Raw genomic sequence first — 22,093 nt, 5'->3', positions numbered from 1 at the left:
TTCTGCAGCTTAGGGCATGTTTGGCTAAGCTTATTAGAGTTAAAAAGGACTTTTGGGAAAAGGACTTTTGGGAAAAGGACTTTTTGAAAAGGACTTTTTAAAAAAAGTGTTTGGATTAGCTTATGGGGTGGAAAAAGCCAAATATAAGAGGTAATTTAGAAAATTCATTTTTGAAAAGTCATTTCTGGATATAAGGAAACAAATATAAGGGGTAATTTAGTAATTTCATTTTTGAAAAGTCATTTCTGGATTCAAAAGTCACGAAATCTTGGCTTTTCAAAACCTCATGTTTCCTTCTTTGCAATAAGCTATTTTGAAAAGGACTTCTTGGTTATCCAAACATAAAAACACCTTATTGACTTATCTATAAGTCAATAAGCTAATAAGCTGGTTTGAGAAGCCAATCCAAACATGCCCTTAATTTCTCGATTTTGATCTATTTATGTGTATATAAACAGATACCTATACACATAAACAGATCAAAATCGGTTTCGGAAACCCTAGTTTCGGTTTGATGGAGCATGCGGTTCGGAAACCTTCAAACCGAAACTAGGGTTTCCGAAACCGAAGGTTTTGTGGTTGGAGATCTGGTTCGGATTCGTAACGGAAGATCTGAATTGATTCGATTTTGATGGAGCATGTGGAGGATCATGATTGTGTGTATATATATGTGTAATTTGTTGAGTTTTTGATTTCGGAAACCCTAGTTTTACTGTTTGAAGGTTTTTGTGTTCGGAGATCTGGTTGAATTGATTTGATTTTGATGGAGGATCATGTGGAGGATGATTTGCAGAAGGCGGATGAGCATGTAGTATGAACCGCCGGAGCCGAAGAGGAGCAAAGACAGTCCGATGGAGGAGTCGCCGGAGGTGAAGAATCGGAGGTTGCAGCGGGAGTTGATGGCGGCTGCGGCGGAGAAGCGGATGGCGGCATCGGCTGCTGTGGCGAAGAGTGGTGGTAGTGGTAGTGGTAGTGTGGTGAAGAGTGTTTGTTCCGGAGGTTCGGAAGTGAAGTCGGAGAAGGTGGATGAGTGTGAGCCGATGGTGAAGGAGGAGAAGAGTTCGGGGGAGGAGTTGGCGTTGGAGCAGGCGCGTCAGCTGTTTTCGATGGTGTTTGGGAATGAAGTTTCGAAAGGAATACTTGCACAGTGGAGTAATCAGGGGATTAGGTATGGCAATTGGTTACCTAATGCAATTCAATTATATTTATTGCTTTGTATGTGTGTTATAGTTTTGTAGTGCATGGATTTAAAAGCCTGTGTATTAGTTGAGATTTAAAAGTCAAAACTTTTTTCTAAGCACTTGATTGCTATAATAGGCTGATTATGTTGACCATTAAGGCTTTAAGTTGTGTTATATCCCATTGTTGTGTTTCATTTTGAGGCATGGAAGTTATTGAGATGCTAGAATTTATTATTGAAGTGGATAGAGTTTAATGCGGCCTCTCATTTCTGACTTTATTGAACATACATCTAGCCTATGTATTAGTTAAGAATTAAAAATTAAAACTTTGCTATAGCCTGTAAGTATTGGATTGTTGTGATAAGTTGACTATGTTGACCACTAATGGTGTAATATCATGGTGTTGTGTTTCGTTTTGGGGCATGAAGTTATTGAGATGCTAGAATTCTTAATTAAAGTGGATAGGGTTTAATGTGGAGTCTGCCGGTGACTATGTTATCCTTTAAATTGGTGTTATACCGCGATGTTGTGTCTCATATTGAGGCATGAGAGTTATTGAGATGCTAGAATTTAATATTAAAGTGAATAAAGCTTGATGTAGATTCTCATATGTTACTTTAGTGAACACTGAACATACTTCTAGCCTATGTATTATATGAGAATTGAAAATCAAAACGTTGCTCTAGGCACTGATTATTAATATACACTGACTATGTTGACCATTAAGCAGTGTTATCGCGTTCCTGTGTTCCATTTTGAGGCATGAAAGCTATTGAGATGCTAGAATTCTTGATTAACGTGGATAAAGTTTAATGCGGATTTTAATCTGTGACTTGATTGAACATGCTTCTAGCCTATGTATTAGCTGAGAACAAAAAATCAAAACTTTGCTCATATTGACTTAAGTGATGCTATATCGCGATGTTGTGTTCCATTTTTAGGCATGAAAGTTTTTTGAGATGCTAGAATTCTTGATTAAAGTGGAATAAGTTTAATGTGGATTCTTTTTTTTTTTGAACGGCCAACGAATCCTCCAAATGGGCTACTGGCGAAATTCACCACATCGGGATACACTCGCCTTCCGAACCGGGGAAAACCCTCACCTAGGGCCGAAGCCCGTGAACACTCGCCCGAAGGCACGACAGTGCGGTGAGGTAAAACCCGCTCAGTTCAAGGATCGAACTAGCGATCGCCGCCTACTCGCCTAGTCTCCCATCATCACCAGATGCCGCAGAAACTAAATGCTAGGGGTAGGAATTGAACTTGGATCACTTGAAACACAAGGTCTCTCCCTTACCACTCTACCACTAGCTCATTGGCAGTTTAATGTGGATTCTAAATTGTGAATTTATATAACATACTTCTGGCCTATGTATTAGTTGAGAAATTAAAATTCGAAACTTTGCCCTAAGCTCTGAAATGTAAATTGTTATGCTGTATTAGTTGATAAATTAAAATTCGGAACTTTGCCCTATGCTCTGAATTGTAAATTGTTATGCTAACTATGTTGACCACTAATGGTGTTATACCGTGATGTTGTGTTCCAGCTTTAGGCATGAAAGTTATTGAGATGCTAGGATTCTTGATTAAAGTGGATAAAGTTTAACGTGGATTATCATCTGTGACTTGATTGAACTTGCTTCTAGCCTATGTATTGGTTGAGAATTAAAAAAAAGCAAAATTTTGCTCTAGTCACTGGATTGTTATAATAAGCTGACTTTGTTGATCATTTAGTGGTGTTATCACAAGGTGTTCTATTTTGAGGCATGAAAGTTATTGAGATGCTAGGATTCTTGATTAAAGTGGATATAGTCTAATGTGGATTATGATATGTGACTTGATTGAACTTGCTTCTAGCCTATGTATTGGTTGAGAATTTAAAAAAATCATAATTTTGTTCCAAGCACTGGATTGTTACGATAAGCTGATTATGCTGACCATTAAGTGGTGTTATATCGTGATGTCGTGTTCCATTAAGGCATGGAAGTCATTGAGATGCTAGAATTCTTGATTAAAGTAAATATAGAAACAAAGTTAACATTCTTCTTTTTACTAGAACAAGGGAAGAATATCCATTCTGGTGCAACAATTTTGTTTATGTTTAGCTCCATCCCACACTAGTAGCCATAGTAACATATAATGATTAGATGTTTCAATATGCGGACACCTAGTTTTGGTACACACTTGACTTCCTTTTTTTAATTTACTGTGATCAATATTTGCTGATTTATATAATTAGTTTCTGGACCGCCTTAAAAAATTAAAACCTTAGTTATTCATGTTAAGCAGTTCGGTCTAGGTTATGAATTTAAATATAAAAGCATATAATTAATATATGCAGTACCAAAAGGAGAGTTAATGTGCCATATAGTTGAACAAGGATGACATCAGTGAAGCATCATTATTGTTATTTATTGCATTTAGGAATCCAACGGGCGAACTCACATTAGGGTGGAGGGTATAGTCAATCACCTTAGGGTGTTTGAGTGAAATCCTACCCAATAATATCATGCCATGTCAACTCCCCATTTTACACTCAATCACTAGGTATAGTCAAACACCCCTCAATTAAAAAAAAGTTGATTGGTCTCTCCTCTCCTCTCAATCACGCTCAATCCAATTCAGTGAAAGTTCACCGATTTTTGTTGCCTCTCTCTTGGTCACCGCACATGTTCAAACACCCGGTATAGTCACCGCTCGGTGATATCCCTTCCCCGCACATGTCCCCGAGCCCTATACCCTCCACCCTTACATAGTTAAAGCCCTAGTATTTCATTGGAGACCAGAATTTTTGGGGTGTGTTTTTCTATTCGGTGCTAAAAGAATAAAATATAACTTGGTGCATTTTAGATTTTGATAAATTTTCTTAATAGTAACGCATGAAGTAGTAACATGCCAGAAATTTAGTAACAAGCTCTGTAACCTGATACAACTTTGAAGGAATCAACTTTGTTTGTATATCACTGAAAATTGGATCTTTTTTGTGATTTGTAGGTTAAACGGTTAATATTGTTGGCTTAAATAGAAAACTGGTTCATGAGTTGTGCGCTAAACATAAACGTTAAAGAAAAAATCTGGTTGAGGGCTGTTACTGGACAAGAACATACATTTTTATTAAATAAATAGTTATTGTGCAACAACCCTAATGATTGTTAAAGATGGTCTGTTATGGATTGCATTTTTGCTGATGATATGTATAAAATAGTTGGGACAGTACACGGCGTGTAGATAAATACTCTATGCTTTCATATGGAGTTACTTTTTTTGGTTACTGTTGTTTCTTGTGGCTGTGGTAAATTTGAATTGGTTTAAGATCTCTAGATGGGCTTTCAATTGAATCAGGTGATGACCTTCAGAAAGCTTTGAAAGTTACCACCTTTACATCTCTTTCCAGTGCAATGCAAAGGCTTGAAGAAATCATTCGAAGTCGTATGGGGGCATTATTATTATTCCTATTATCTGCTTTGCTTTCTCGGGGACTGGACTGGTATGTAAATAATTATTATCTTTTAAATAAATAATTATTATAATCCAATCTTTGAAAATGGTTTTCTAATTCTATTATAAACAATTAATCTGTACTTTATAATTACAAAAGCAGTTTTCTTACTTGTAATCTAAATATTGGAATAAACGATCTAGTAGGTTGTTCGTTTTCTAAAACCGCCTTATCATCAGTAAATGAGTTGAAATAACTAGTTTATTTTTGTGCTAATGTTCTTGGTTAATTTTTACATCATTTTCTCTTATTAGGAAACCGTTCAAGCTGATAGAGACGACCCCACACAACCATTAGTTACTGCCCCGTTTGGGCACGCTTCACAGGTATTCACATACTTTTGTAGGGTTGTTTGGATTCACCTTGATTATCAAGTTTAAATGTTTGGATATTATTGATAAACGATCAGTTTCAATATATAAAACCAGGTCTACTATATTTAAAAATGTTATTTTTAGTTATTTGAAGTATTAATTTCTAGTAACAATAAGAAAGGAGGGGCAATTTCATATATACCCCTACAAACTTGCAAAATATCATATATAGCCCAATTCATTAAAAACAATTTAATAAATGACAATTTTACCCTTATTTTTAAAAACTTTTAACTTAAAATATTAATTTACTCATTTCTAGCATAGCTTAAATATTATATATGGAGTATAATATTGGTTATGGGTAAAAATAAAAATAAAAATGTGTAAAAAATAAATTTAAGCTAAAAATATGTTATATAAAAATATGAAGTTAAAAAATAAGGGTAAAATGATCATTTTAATAAATTGGGTATATTTGATATTTTAACTACTTTGTAAGAGCATATATGATATTTTTAGTTTTGATTGGGTATATATGAAATTTTTAGAGTTTGTGAGGGTATATATTAAATTAATCCATAAGAAATTACCCAACACTATCTAATATTCTGACTATTAAATTTGTTGTAATTCGATTCTGATTTTTAATGCCCTCAGGAAATTGTTAACCTGCTGCTTTCCGGGATGGCCGTAGCTAACGTTTTCGACGGTAAAATGGACTTAGGGGGTGGGATGTTCGTCAAAGGTATATTAACACCCGTAGAAGTCGGTTTCCTCACATTGCTAGAATCCTTAAACTTTTGCAAAGTCGGTCAATCCTTAAAATCTCCAAAATGGCCAATCGGTAGCGAATCACATTACACCGTTTTATTCGCTCTAGACCCACGAGTACAAGAAGAAAACGAATTCGAGAGTCAGTCGAGAAACAACGATCCGTAGAGCATTCGATGCACAAGATCAAAGTGGTGGTGGCGGTTTCATAAGTGTAGAAGGATTCCATCAAGTTTTGAAAGACGCAAATGTCAACCTCCCGGCTGACAAAGTCAACAATCTTTGTAGTTCCGGGTTTATCGTATGGAGCGAGTTTTGGCAAGTGCTTTTGGATCTAGATAAAAGTTTAGGTGGGTTAAAGGATTCAACGGGTCTAATGGGTAAAAAGGTATTCGACCTTTATCATTTCAACGGGATTGCAAAATCGGTTTTGGGTGGTGAGACACCGGTACAGAGACCACGGTTAACAAAGTTGCGGGTTTCGGTTCCACCACGGTGGACCCCAGAAGAGTTTATGGCCAACCAGGCTCTAGCTCCGGCTCAGGTGGTGGTGACGACGGTTCGGGAACCAAAGATGCGATGGCTGAAGTGTCTAAACCTGAGCCGGCTCAACATGCTCCTTTAGTGGATTGTATCAGGACTCGGTGGGCTCGGGCCGTGTGTAACTGGGAAGGGGACCCACCTAGCATTGTTTGACCATATGGTTCCGTAATTATGTCGGCGGGTTTAGAATTTACTACTTGAAAGAAACCAAACACAGATACATACATGTGGGTCGGGTCAGCTGGGGGTGATTGTTTGGTTGCATTCGACTATTTGTTTAGTGGAAACCCGAGGCTGAAGATGCTTTGTTCACTTGTACCTTGTGCATTGGAAGTTGTACACTGCTTCGGGTTTGAGAAGTACTCTTTTAATTTTTTTTTTCAAACTCAAGATTTCATGAATTCTGGTCTTTTTTTTTCTTCTTGGTAGTTTGAATTATTTATTTTCAGAACTTTTTGTTTTAATTTTATTTTTTATTATTAATTTTTTTTTTTGCGTATTAGCTGTCGGACTTTTTGTAAACAGTCTGTCATTGCTTGTTTTCAAATTCTTGTCCATGATTTCCTAATAGTTGTTTACATAAAATGGGTCAATTTAGATCGTGTTTAATTGATAACGGGTCAATTTAGATTGCTGTCTTATTGAGTGCAACACTAACACTACATGTATACTTGGACTACATTGGAACACAAAATCATAGATAACTTATAACACAATAAGGGGAGCGTTTGGATGTGTGTTTTGAAAGTGATTATCCGAATAGTCACTTTTCACTGTTCGGATAACCTTCTTCTTATGTAATTTGTCAATAATCCTCCATGTAACCGCATCAGGAACTAACCCATTTTTTCTCATTTCTCCAACAATTTGATAAGCATCCTTCTTCAAACCCAACTTGCAAGCACCCTCAATCAAAATATTATAATTCACAACATTTAACCTAACCCCACAATCCACCAATTCATATGCAAAATCACAAGCCTCATTAAACTTCCCACCACAACAAAGCCCTTTAACCATAGCCGAATAAACGAAACTATCATGAACTTTCGACGGCCAAACAACATCATCCCAAAACACCTTCGCTTCATCTACGCGATCACATTCACATAATCCACCAATTATAATCGCATGTGTGGTACAGTCAGCATCCACCATTCGTTTAAACACATTCATCGCTTCCCTAGCAAGATTTAGCTTAAACAACCCGCGAAGAACAACGTTGTAAGTTATCACATTCGGGTGAAAACCCTTTTCGGGCATAAGCTTAAAAAGTATATCTAACGCTTCTTTTGTCCTTCCAATGCTTAATAGTCCGCTTATGATAGTCGTAAATGTCACACTATCCGGAGTGCAAAAGTTAAACTTTTTCATAACCATATCGTTTAGCACCTTAATCCCGTCATCAACCTTTCCCATTTTACAAAACCCGTTAATAACCGTGTTTAACGTAACTACGTCAGGGTGACATCTTGTTTCAAGCATGGTAACAAGTGTGTTCAAAAGCTCGGTTGAAACATCGGTCTTGATTTGGCTTAAAGCACAATTGTAAACTCTCGCCTTGTCGACCCCTTCTTTGTTCAACATGATATCAAGTAGCTTTTTCGCTTTGACAAGATCGTACTCTTCTAAGCAAAGACGTTCGATTAAAATCTTGTAAGTGGTTTCTGATGGCGTGTAGCCAGCTTCAACCGCTTGTTCTAACAACTGATACGCTCTCAAATACCCACCGTTTTTGGTAAGTCCATGAATGATAGAATTATACGAAACGGAACTTGGAACACACCCTCGTTTCGTCATCATATAAACAATTCTCGACGCACCATGATGCCTTCCGTATCTACAAAGCGAATCTATCATTTGCGCGTACGCAAAACCATCGTTTATATTCTTACACTCAGGCATCTTTTCCGCAATGTCAAAAACGGATTTAAACAACCCCGCTTGACAAAAACTATTAATCAAATTCGTAAACGCAGCATGATTAACAAGAACATCATCTTCCTCATCCATGTGTTCCCACATCTTCTCAACCAACAACGAGCTTTCAAACTCAGAACCCTTGTTACAAACAACCCCACCGATCAACACACTAAACGTAAGCGAATTCGCCTTCACACCCCACTCAGACATTTCATCAAACACCTTACCTGCAACCCCAATCCCACAATACCCATCAATCAAACTCGTATACGTCACCACATTCGGCCACTGCCCCATCCCCTTCATCTTCAACAACAACATATGCCCGACCCGAACCCTCAAACCCGTACAAAACTGATGAATCAACCGGTTAAAATTCACAACCGACGGCACAAAACAAGGCTTTAACATAACAATCTGATTGACTGACAACACGCAATGTAGCATCCGGTGTTTTCCAAGATAACAAACGCGCAATGATGACATTGCAGGTTCGTTCATCTGGAACATTACGGAATGAAAGAAAGCAAGTGAGGAAAGTACGTGCATCTGCAAACCGGTAAGAGTCGCATAGAGCGTGTACAATGCTGCTTATGTTAAGAGGGTTAATGGGGTATTTGTGGGTGGTGGTTAGACGAATTGCTTCGTCTACATTGTGGTCGATTGTACAAAGGTCGTGGATCTTTTTGGTTAAGTGGGATATGTTGATGGTTTGTTGTAGATGGGTTTCGGGTTGTTGTTGTTGTTGATTGGGGTTGATAGTGTGGGTGGTGGAGAAGATGGGTTTTGATTTAAAGAGGTGGGATGTGAGTGGTTTGGTTCGTGATTGGATTTTGGGGGAGAAGAACATTGTCTGGTTTTTGTTTGAGAAAAGTTTGTTGTGTCAAAGAAGAAAATATGAATCAAGAGTTAAATGCTTGGTTGGTCCTGTGATTTGTGAAAATTACAGATTTGGTTCCAGTGGTTTACTAATTACACGCGTGGTCCCAGTAGTTACAATTTTTGCACTTGGGTGGTCCTTATCACTAACCTCTGTTAAATTTTTCAGTTAAATTTTGTTAAATGACCAAAGTACCCTTACTTATTAATAAAAACAAACATAAAAAATATTTAATTAAAACAATAATCTTTTGTGGGTCCCACTACACCCCACTTCATCTTCTACCTCAAACCACCACCACCTGACCACCAACATCTTCGATTGGGTCTTAAGCGATTTCAAACATTACCAATAATAATAATCATAAGACCAGCCTGTTGCATCTTTCCATGGACCTTTCACGTAACTATGGCATTCAAAACTTGATGGGTCTTTATGTGCATTGATCACATAATTCAAAATGTGAAATCACAGAACTTAAAATGGAAATTTAAAACCTGATGGGTATTTATTGCAGGTCATACGCGATTTAAAGTTGTGAATCACTAAACGTCTGTGCATTGATCACAAATTCACAATTAGGAAATAAATAAATAAATAAATAACCGACCCTATTTTCAGACACAAATCAATGGCGATTTACGTTTCCTCTGTTTCATCTATTTTGCATCGAGCCCTATTTACCCAGACTTTATGACGACTTCTTCGTAACCGTTGGCCACCACGATTAACAACCGCAAACCCAAACAAATGTATCACTGTCGGCCTCCATTCCTTTCAATGTGAGCAGTGCTAAACGTGATTTTAGAGCAGTCCTGTTTACTTAGATTTTGAAGCGTGAGCACCGGTGATAAATGTAGGCAGTGCTAAACGTGATTTTGGAGCAGCCCTGGTTCGTCATTGTATGGTTGTCGATGGCGGATTGATGGTGGTGGAGGTGGTGATGGACGGTGGTTGTTATGACAGGAGAGAGATACATGGGGAAGATGAGTGTAGGTGATCTCTTTTAATTTTTTTATTTTTTCAATTGTTCAGCGGTAAATAGGTAATTTTCACACACACTTAACTTGATAACTTAACAGAGATTAGTGATAAGGACCACTCGAGTGCAAAAATTGTAACCACTAGGACCACCCGTGTAATTAGTAAACCACTGGGACCAAGTTTGCAATTTTCGCAAACCACAGGGACCAACCAAGCATTTAACTCTAATAATTAACATGAGTTTTACATATTTAATGAAAATCAGTTGAAACACGAAACATACGAGATTTCAGCTGAGACTTAGTCCACTCCGTTACTCTGTTAGTAACCTGCACATGATCATTAGAAAAACATCGAGAACAATTGTTAGAAATCATAAGTAATGATAAGGATCATTGATCCTTTGAGTCCCTACATCATCCGCTAAGGATAATTGATCTAGACAACACTTCAAGATATATGATCCACAATTATTAAAACCTATATCTTAAGAGTACTCATGTTTATTCATTTGTTTGATTAATGTTAAACTAGTTGATTTTCCGACCCCGCGTTGCGGCGGGGATCCAATGTTTGCAAAACGCGTGTCGACAACGGCAAGTGGATACCGAGTATCAAAACATAGAAAAAATGGTTTTTAAATAGTCTAATATATAATAGTAGGACCCACACGTCCTACACGTTGAAAATTCGGTTGTTTTCAGTTCAATTATAACGTTACTAACCCGTTAAAATATGGATGAGCTCGGTACCGGTAATGACATCCAAAGTACCGATCCATAAAATAATCAAAATTAGGTACCGGCACCAAAAATGCTTGGTACTGTACGGTATGATATTTGAAGGTAAAATGAGTAAATACAGGTATGGTGCTAGACCGGTGTCGAACCAAAAGTAACGATTCTGAAAACGCCAAAAGGTGTGTACCAAATTGGTACCGAAAATGATTTGGTATCGATACGATACCGGTTTGATTACAGGATTTGATACCATTTGCTCATCAATAATTTAAATATCCAAGTTAATTTTACATGCTACAATTCAATTATTACAGAAAAAGACAAAAAAAAAGTTGTGTATATAAAACCTCATTCAAACGAAATACAATTTACTTACCACGTGTATGAAAAACAATCTAAATGGTATACTTGCGTTGCTACGTGGCATGAGCTCAAAGGTGATGTTAAGGATGAGCTCGGTACCGAAAACCCCCAAAATTGGGTACCGGTACCGAATATACCTGGTACGACACTGGTATGGTATCAGTATTTGAGAGTAAAAACCGGTACCGAAAATGTTAAAAGTTGGTACCGAATCGGTACCGAGAATGTCAAAAGTCGGTACTGGATTGGTAACGAAAATGTACCTGGTTTGGTAAATTTGATACCGGTACCACTTGCTTATCCATGCATAGGGTTACTGTTCACTTGCTTGTAAATTTAATATATAGGTAAATTATTACAGAAAAAGACAAAAAAAGTTGTGTATATAAAACCTCATTCAAACGAAATACCATTTACTTACCACGTGTATGAAAAACAATCTAAATGGTATACTTGCGTTGCTATGTGGCATGAGCTCAAAGGTGATGTTAAGGATGAGCTCGGTACCGAAAACCCTCCAAAATTGGGTACCAGTACCGAATATACCTGGTACAACACCGGTACGATACCAGTATTTGAGAGTAAAAACCGGTACCGAAAATGTTAAAAGTCGGTACCGAATCGGTACCGAGAATGTCAAAAGTCGGTATCGGATTGGTAACGAAAATGTACCTGGTTTGGTAAATTTGATACCGGTACCATTTGCTTATCCATGCATAGGGATACTGTTCATTTGCTTGTAAATTAAATATACTAGCTGATGTCCCGTTCGCGTTGCGGGGCGATGGCCGAATAATTCTCAACCAATAAAAAAAACAGTACTATAGTTTTGTAAGAAAGGAAAACTAAAACGATATCGTAATTTTTAGCGGGGGTAAAACGTAATTTTTAGCTAGGCGAAAACCATATTTTTATTTTGAACTGGGGAAAAACGTAATTTTGAATTGAGGGTGAAAGCGTAATTTTGAACCGAGGGAAAAATCGTAACTTTTTCACATGCTACAATTCATTCATTACAGAAAAGACAAAAAATAAAGCAAAATAAGTTGTTGCGTATATAAAACCTCATTCAAACGAAATATACTTTACTTACTGTGTGTATGAAAAGTAATATAAACGGTGCAATTACTTGCATTGCTACGTTGTTACGGGATTTGATTAGCTCGGTACGAACCGGTACGGAAAATACCGTTACCGAAATCCCCAAAAGTGGGTTCCGGTACCGAATATACCTGGTACGGTACAGATCGGTACAGGTACTGGTACGACACCGACATTTAAGGGTAAAAACAGATGAATACCGGTGTCGAACCGGTACCGAAAATATATCCGGTTTGATAAATTCAATACCGATATAGGTACCCGATACCAGCTCATTCATTAGTGATGTAACTATTCATTAAATTCAATTTTTATTACTATATTCATTCAGTTATGTTTACTGTTCATTTGGTTTTTTTTAATATACAGGACAATAGGTAAATGAGCAAACACAAACCAAGATCTATTTATGTTCATTTTATATGTTTGCATGCCTATTACCCATTATGTGATAATAAATATTTAGTTTTCTTAAATATCCTTTAGAAATAATCGTGATCTAAAAGTTATTAAAACATGTTTTATACTGTCAGACTAAGGGGTATGAGAGCCATTGTTGGGTCATGATTTGCTATATAGGCTCATAATTCATGCCCTATACCACCTCCTCATTAAATCACGGTGGTTCGCGTGGATTAAACCATGACAACTACGTCCCCTTTTTCCATTATACACGTAAACCCTAACCTCAACGTCAAAAAAAACAACATCAGCAAATTCTTTTCCTTGTTCGTGATAATCGAGTTGCATAAGACCATCCGTAGTGGGGCGTGATTTTTAAAAAAAATTGCAAAATAACGCCCCAAAACGCCCGGAACCCATTACATGGGGCGTTTTAGAGCGTTTTTTTTGAAAAAAAATTGATTAAGCGTTATGTTTAAAACGCCTTGCCCCAATCCTCTTCTCCAATCATCTTCCATCTCATTTATATGTTATCCAATAAGAATTTTTTGAGGTTTTTTTTTTATTTAATTATTTTACATCTCATTTAACATAATACCTCATATCCCCACTACACCCATTTTGTAAAAACGCCCAATAATGCCCCTTGCTGACTGGGCTGCCACATGGCGCAAAACGCCCCATGGTAGGGACATTATATTGTTTAACCACTACACATGATCTAAGAGAAGAATAGCAGATATTTAATTTAGAAAATGATATAAAAAGTTCTTTTTTATACAAGAAGCATTAGTGATGATAAAAAGTCAAACTTTCCTTGTTGAAGTAAGTCAATAACTAAGATATGATATATTAACGTTCTTTTTTATACAAGAACCATTGGTGATCATAAAAATTCAAACTTCCCTTACTAAATTGTTAAAAGTAAGTCAAGAACTAAGATAGAGTCACATACATGTTTGATGACACATGGCATGGTATAGTCGTATAGGCAACAAGCATGTTATTTTATAAACGACCTAAGCTAGGTGTTCGTATATAATAATAAGAGTAAATTGCCATTTTTGTCCCTGAGTTTTGTCCAAATTTACCATTTTGATCCAAATAGTTTTTTTTTTTGCATCTGGGTCACTGACTTTTACATTTTGTTGCCATTTTGATCACTTTGCCTAACTCCATCCAAAAACCCAGTTACTCTTTTCAATTTAAACCTTTTCAGTTGCCATTTTGATCCAATTCTTAAAAAAACATAAGAATTCTAAAAAATCCAAAAAATTCTAAAAAATCCAAAAAAAATCCGTTTCGGCGCGAACCGTTTCGAACACGAACCGTTTTGGCACGAACCGTTTCGAACACGATCCGTTTCGAGCTGAACCGTTTCGACGCGAACCGTTTCGACCCGTACCGTTTCGAAGCCGAACCGTTTCAAGCCGAACCGTTTCAACCCGTACCGTTTCGAACCGAACCGTGCCGTATCGAACCGAACCGTTTCGAGCTGAACCGTTTCGAACCGAACCGTTTCGAGCTGAACCGTTTCGACCCGTACCATTTCGACCCGAACCGTTTCGAGCTGAACCGTTTCGACGCGAACCGTTTCGACCCGTACCGTTTCGAAGTCGAAAACACTTCGGTTCGATACGGTACGGGTCGAAACGGTTCGGTTCGAAACGGTTCATGTCGAAACGGTACGGTTCGAAACGGTTCGGCTCGAAACGGTTCGGCTCGAAATGGTTCAGGTTCGAAACGGTACGGTTCGAAACGGTTCGGGTCGAAACGGTACGGTTCGAAACGGTTCGGCTCGAAACGGTTCGGGTTCGAAACGGTACGATTCGAAACGGTTCGGGTCGAAACGGTTCGCGTCGAAACGGTTCGGTTTGATACGGTACGGGTCGAAACGGTTCGCGTCGAAACGGTTCGGTTCGATACGGTACGGGTCGAAACGGTTTGGTTCAAAACGGTTCGCGTCGAAACGGTACGGTTCGAAACGGTACGCGTCGAAACGGTTCGCGTCGAAACGGTACGGTTCAAAACGGTTCGCGTCGAAACGGTTCGGTTCGATACGGTACGGGTCGAAACGGTACGGTTCGAAACGGTTCGCGTCGAAACGGTACGGTTCGATACGGTACGGGTTCGAAACGGTTCGCGTCGAAACGGTTCGGTTCGATACGGTACGGGTCGAAACGGTTCGGTTCGAAACGGTACGGGTCGAAACGGTTCGTGCCGAAACATTTAATGATTTTTGGATTTTTTAGATTTTTTTTTTATTTTTTAGAATTTTTATGATTTTTTAGAATTTTTTTATTTTTATATTTTTTTTGAATTTTTTAGAATTTTTATGATTTTTTAGAATTTTTTGGATTTTTTTTAATTTTTTGGAATTGGATCAAAATGGCAACTGAAAACAATTTTTAAGGAAATCCCCAAAATACCCCTGTTACAAACTGGGTTTTTGGATGGAGTTAAACAAAATGATCAAAATGGCAACAAAATGTAAAAGTCAGGGACCCAGATGCAAAAAAAAAACTATTTGGATCAAAATGGCAAATTTAGACAAAACTCAGAGACTAAAATGGCAATTTACTCTAATAATAATAAGTTTGACTTTTGCCTTGGTTTGACTCACATAATTTGGAAATTTGATAGCGTGTATTGGGCTTTTGTGTTTTAAGTTTATCCAAACACTTCATTTTATTTCATTCATTATCGTTATACCTTATTCATATAACTTTTTTTAGAAGAGTTTAAGGAAAGCTAGAGTGAATATTTATATTTAAGAAGAGTTCAAGTAAATCCTTATAATTTTATGGATAAGGAAGGGGATGTAAGAAGGTTTTAAAAAATGAGAAATAAATTTATGAAATAATATTTTTAGTTAAATTATATGAATAAAGATAAAGAATAAGATGTAAATGCTTTTATACTCCAAGTTCTACATATGCCTTCTAAATGTTGGGTATAAACCACTCACATTTGCATGTAGGATTAGCTAGATCTTGCACTCTTTCACCGACCCATTAAACTTCCAAGCTTCTACATAAATAGCTAACTTGCAAGTCAACAAACAAAGTTTAGAATGTTTTTATAGTTTCTACGCATTTGTTGTATTCACGTTTTTAACCCCTTTTAATGCCTATGTTTGCTCATGTTCTAAAGATCTTTAGAAAATAGACTAAAAAAGGTTTTCAATATAAAAATAAAAATAGCCCAAACGAACACTCAGTTGATTTTATATAACTTTTCGAAGTGACGCCTAAAATTTGTGACTCAACATTGCCTCTTCTTATGGTTTCGAACCAAGCCTCATTCATTCATCCATATTTTTTTTGGCTTAGAAACCATGTTAAGCATTCATAAACATGTTAGACACATATTATGCAAAGTCGTGACAATACTCACCCATTAACGATGGTTTACACGTATTCTAACACAAAATCCCCAAATTACGCGTACACGGTCTTAGTCTTTCACCTTGTTGAGCAACAATGTGTTTAGATATTAATTGTTGATGAACTTAATGCTAACCTAAATGGATAATTCAAACACAAAGATCCGTTAAATTAGTGAATTTTGTTATTATTTATTAATTTGTTGATAAATAATGTGCATAAACCACGTACATGTCCCATTACACTTATTGTATACATTAAGAAAGTTGATGAGGAGTTAGAAGTTAAATTGGATTGAAATTAGTTAGGTATTGGTCGTCTAACAAGACTAATATGGGAGAATTGGAACGGATTGGCTAAAGATTAAAGATTAGGATCCTTATACATCAAAGATCAATGGCAATTAACATCAATTGATTAAAGATGAAAATGGACACAAGTCGAAGAAAATGACTCGGAAATTTACAAAGATCAAAATATGGAAACGACATCACCAATCGAAGATCAAAGCCGAACCAACAATTGAATCATAATGTTTCTTATAGATCAAAAACCCTAACATACATACAAAGTCATTCATCAACAATGGAGGTTTACAAGTTATAACATATTCTAACCTTTAGAGAACCACTATTACTCTATTTTAACATGTATTTATAGGTTTTTCTATGATTTCATGTCCAACTTGTTAACACAACAAGAATCTAGGGTTTTTGAGAGGATATTCGCATACCTTGCTTCATTATTACTAGTGAATGATCGTGTGGCTTCCAATTCCTTGGTTTCTCATCCTAATTTGAGTTGTTAAAACCCTTCACTGATTCCTATGTGGCTTCACTAACCATATAATCATGTTTTATTATTAACACTTATAGTCGTTAGCCATTTTTCCAAACTAACACCACATTATAACCAATGTTTTCAAGACCGGACCGGACGTCGAACCGGTCTCCTTAACGGTTCGATGGTCGAACCGGTCGGACCGGTCGAACCGGATATAAGAACCGGAAATATTTTATTATATATATATATGTATATAATAATAATAATAATAACAATGAAACCGGAAAGAAATACAAGAAATTTAGAATAGTTTATTTTTGTTTAAATTAGAAAACACTTATCTATGAAAAACTATAATATTATTTAATGTTTATGTTCAAATTAGAAAACACTTATCTATGAAAAACTATAATATTATTTAATGTTTAAATTAGTTCAGATATCTCTTCCCAATGTCACAAGTTGGCAGACTTTTTCATTGTCAAGTCTTTTCATTTATGTCAAAACCATTCATCTTCTCTTTTGCTTTTTTTAAACGACATTCTTAGCTAGTTCTCTTCATCTTCATATATTTTCTCACATTCAGTTAGTTTCTTGTTCACCTAAGCTCAAGTAAATGGATGCGAGGTAGTGGTGGATGGGAGTTGCGATGGGTGGAGGCAGCGGTGACGAGGTTGTGTTTTGATATTAATAAGGTTTTAGGTGGGAGCTACAGTGGCATAAACGAATCTGAAAGAAAAGATGCCAGGTTAATCAAAACCGGCCCGACCACACCTCTCAACGTTTTTCCGGTCAGGCCGCCGGCTACCGGTCCGGTCGGCCGGTCTGCTGCAGATTCAGTTTGACTACTAGAACCGGACCGTTTCACCTTCCGGTTGCCGGCCGGACCGATCCGACCGGCCAGTCCGGTCCGGTTTTCAAAACCTTGATTATAACATAACTAACTAAACCCTCCAACATTCCATAATTAGAAAAGCATCTTATTAACCAATGAACCTTCCCCTGTTGGTAAAATATAAAAAGGTAAAATAGTTTTAAAGGAACACCAACAACACTAGGAAAAAACTCTTCTTTTGCATAGCATAGGAACATTTTCCACCATCTGCCACTACTTTTTTACTTTTTAAGACGCGAGGAGGCGACGAACACTCTATATGTTTGTTCTTTTATAGTTAATAATTAATGTTGTTTGTCGTTACTCTCACACACAATCATATCATCTCTCTCTCTCTCTCTAACCTTCCCCGTAAACCTTCGTCGTGTAAAGTGTCACCCAAGTAACCCTTTCACTCTCACCTTTATATATCTCGTCATTCCCAAATCCCAACCTCACCAATCATCACCATTTCCATTTCACAATTCACCCATGTCAGACAAAAAACTCTGGCAGTTGATGAAGAACGGAAAAACAGTCTGGCAGTTCTACCGCCAGTGGTCTGCCAAACGCAACAATGAGCTCGACACTCACACTCGGCCTCCTATTCGTATTCCTCCCCCCTACCACCCAATGCAACCAAACACCCCATTAACCTACCTGCGTTCTCTCTGTAAACCACATTTTGAATCACGTAATACAATCCTTCGAGACTTTTATGCTGCTCTGACGAAGTGCCCACGTTGCGGGTTCGAATATCGATCACTTGCAGGCTATGAAATGACTTGTCATCGTTGTCTTCTTCTTGATCAGGTCTTCCTCCTCTATAAGTTCTAGAACATATTAGGTTTTTAGGTTTCACGTTATGGCCTTACGCTCCAACTCCTCATGTATATTCTTAGCCTGAGCCAGCACTCGGTCTTTCTCCGCCATATCGCGGGCCCACATAATCCGTTCTTCAGCAAGATGGGCAGTCACCCTCTGCAAATCTTCCTCAGCTTTGTTTTTCTCCGACAAGAGCCTGGCCTCCCTTAATCCCACAGTCTGAAGTTGACTCTCTAAGCGATGCTTGTCGTCCCTCAATTCCTGAATAGTAGCCCGCGCCTGGTGGAGTTGGGTTTTATCATGCATCCACCTACGATGAATTTCAACCAACCTTCGTGGTAGGCTCACAGAGTCAGATATCGAAGAATTCATCAGATCTTCATTGTTCAAACCCTCTACATACGCCGCTTCGGCAGGGGGATACGCCCGCTCGACCCAGTGTTGAATCACAGGGGGGGAAAATCAGCCTTGAAGATTCAGAGATTTTCCAGTGAGGCTGATAGCGTTTGTCTTGAGCATTGGGGTCCCAACGAACGGTTGGCAGAAACATGTCATCAATCAGACGGGCACCGTCATCAGCAATACCGCTGCTCGATCCCCCAGCTTCGCCACCACCAATGCTGGTCACCTCATGTGCCACTGACACGGTAGTAACATCTTTTTCTACATCGGCAAAAATACCTATGGGCGAATCAAATACAGGTGTCCCAACACCACATGTCCGTAGTGTGGAAAGAGGATCAACAGTCACAGCTACTGATAACGTAGGAATAGGAAGAGGCATGACACAGCTGACAGCGGCAGTAGCGGGAGCCGGGGTTTTGGGGACCGTGGACAAACTAACACTGGAACCGGGATATGATAACGCCACGGTTGACACAAGTGTTGGTGCAACAACCCTAGGAGGCACTCCCACAGAGGTATCTGCACAATAAAAACAGCGGGGGTTTAGCAACATGAAAATTCATATCCTATAGCGGGGGGCTAAGTCAGTTAATAGATACCTGTTGGGAAAGCACAAGCAGCCTGTACCGCCTCGAAGGCGCTTAGAGTAGGAACGACAAAGGTTTTCCTCTTCTTAAAGGCACGACCTGGACTTGTCAGATCGGCGACCAGGGGAATATCATGCCCAATGCAGGAAGTTTCCTCAACGGAAGTCACACCCACATGGGTCGCTGTGTGTTTCTTCCCGGTAAGCTTTATCCGGGTAGGTTTTTTCTCCGACACCGACATGGCGGTAGTTGCAACACCCGACAATTGGGTGATGTATGCAGTGGAATCCGCCGGTACAGCGGGTAGAATAAATTGCTCAAGGTGCACCCCTAGCACATCTGGCTCTCCTTCGTCTAACACGCGGTCGGCAGGCCTCAATGCGAGATGCCGCGGAGGATCAATAAAGTCAAACATACTCCACTCCCCTGTGTGGCATGTGGGCGTCAAAAAAAAAAAAAAAAACACAGCGAAAATAACAACACACGACAAGTAAACATACCTGCATCGTCCCTTTGAAATGAGGGGTATCGCAGGATATCAGGCCACAACAAACTCATGCCCGCCATCACCAACGCACCTTCAGGGATAATCGTGCACTCGAAGGGGCGGCCACACAGCTTCATGTACAGAACATTCGATACATACACATCCTCAGATGGACCATCGTCTTTCAACATAACCGGATAATACGTTCTAGACTTAACGACAAAAATGAGTTACTTGATGGACTGCTTATCCAATGGGGAGCTTGCAATAGGGGCACCTCACAGTAGAAGGGTCTCTAAACATTGGATTATTGGCTTGAGTAGAGTTAAAATGTGGTTTAAAGAAGGAAATTAGGTGGGTGAAGACTGTTTTGTCTCGGCATTGGGTAGGGGGAGGAATGGGAGTCGGTGGCTGGGGTGGAGGAGCGTGGTGCTAGTAGTTGCGTTGGGTAGACCACCTGTCATACAACTTCCAGGCTTCTTTTGCCGTCTAGCAAGGCTGAGAACTTCGATGAAGATGCCATGGTGATTGATGATTGTGGGAATGAGGTGGGGTTTCCAAATGTTTGTGAAAGTTGTTTTTTGACATTTTTCTAGTGTCAACTTCTTTTTTTTCCACCAATGACGTATCTTAGTGTCTGTACCAAAACTCCAATAAATATAATAAACCATTATTCTCTATATATATATAAGATTAAAACCCTAAGTCGGTTTTGTCTTCTTCTCTCTTCTTTTACTACTGGGTCCTTATGCTTTCATCATTCATACATTTTTATATGATGTTTCTAGAATTGTCACTAATAACCTCTTGGCCTATATATCTTATTTAAACGGTTGGTAAACTTCTTTTATTATAACATTTTATTGTTATAGTTAATTTTAAGCATATTATGTTTTTTGCTTTAGCAACAGGATCGATGATGATACAAATACAGAGAAATTATATTTGTCAAGTTAGTGGGTTGTTATAATTATGATATAGTTATTTTCTATAATATTTGTGAGTGGAAGAAAAAGAAAAGGTAATAAAAAAGAATAAAGGAATATTATTAAATTAAATAAAGATAAATATAAAGAATGAGATGTGTGAGTTTTTCAATTGATCTTCAAATTTTAAGAATAAATGTGTTTTTTATGTAAGTTATTGAAATAATGATATCGAAGCTAGTGTGATTGTTCTAAGGCTATTGAACATCAATACAATGAGATTAATAGTAAAACATACCTATATTAATGACCACTAAAGCCTAGAAAAACATCATATATGTTGTGATTAGCATTGTAGATGTAGAAATCAATAGCCATTGAGTTTCCTAAGAACTCAAATAACAGAGGTGTTAAAACGAATGATAAACGAGAATGTGTGATGAATTGAAAATTGTGAATCTGAGAATTTTTTAACGCTTGAAATAGTTATGAGAAAGTCTTGACAAAAAAGAAGAAAGATAGCATTTTATAGAGTGAACAGAACCATTTTTATTAAAAAAAAACAATATTCTATGATTTTTATTCAAGTTTTCTCATGCAATAGTTGTGTTCTGTTAGTTTACAACTTTGTGTGTTAAAAGTACAGTTCTTTTGGTAAAAGATTGTTGAAGGGTCAGACATGTATTACTTGCTTCTAACAAATACATATAGTTAGTTTGTTAGAAAATTACTTTTTGGTATTTGAAAACAAAACAAATTAATGCAAACAAAAACTTTTGATAACATATTATTTGAAACAAGATGAGAAGTTATAAACATAAAATAAAGCTATGTTTTCTTTGTATTTACATCATATACCCATGTATAACTAATATGATTTTCTGGCACACTTAAATAACTTTTTCATGGGACATAACGAACTTTTTTGAATGGTTAAACGAAGATTTCAATACTCAACATAAATGATTTATAGGTGTTTTCGTGAGGTCCTAAATGCAATGATGAATTTCGCAAGAGAAGTTATAGTTCCAACCAGGGGCGGACCCACCTTAGCCCGTGGGTGGGCGGCCGCACCCCTTGAAAAAAAATTTAGTGTTAATTTCCGTGAACAATCCC

The 22,093-nt window shown here is 37.7% G+C and overlaps 1 protein-coding gene and 2 pseudogenes across 2 annotated transcripts; 1 reads left to right on the top strand and 2 right to left on the bottom strand.

The window, feature by feature from the left end:
- Positions 1-854: 854 nt before the first annotated feature.
- Positions 855-6,775, top strand: LOC110883778 (annotated as a pseudogene).
- Positions 6,776-6,915: 140 nt separating this feature from the next.
- On the bottom strand, positions 6,916-9,190 carry LOC110883777 (annotated as a pseudogene).
- Positions 9,191-17,928: 8,738 nt separating this feature from the next.
- Positions 17,929-21,460, bottom strand: LOC110880524. Of its 2 annotated transcripts, XM_035979030.1 has the most exons (4): positions 21,276-21,460; positions 20,065-20,688; positions 19,577-19,990; positions 17,929-19,496 (listed from the first exon to the last, which is right to left on the bottom strand). In XM_035979030.1, the coding sequence occupies exons 2-4, from the start codon at positions 20,240-20,242 to the stop codon at positions 18,952-18,954; spliced, it is 1,137 nt and encodes a 378-aa protein (XP_035834923.1). In that variant the 5' UTR covers positions 20,243-20,688; positions 21,276-21,460; the 3' UTR covers positions 17,929-18,951. The 2 variants fall into 2 exon arrangements, with proteins under 2 accessions (XP_035834923.1, XP_021984728.1); XM_022129036.2 differs by lacking the exon at positions 21,276-21,460 and having other exon boundaries at positions 20,065-21,037.
- Positions 21,461-22,093: the final 633 nt, after the last annotated feature.

This window comes from Helianthus annuus, chromosome 10 (assembly GCF_002127325.2).
Source record: "Helianthus annuus cultivar XRQ/B chromosome 10, HanXRQr2.0-SUNRISE, whole genome shotgun sequence".
In the NCBI taxonomy this organism is placed as follows: Eukaryota; Viridiplantae; Streptophyta; class Magnoliopsida; order Asterales; family Asteraceae; genus Helianthus; species Helianthus annuus.
This window is presented reverse-complemented; position numbering and strand designations above follow the sequence as displayed.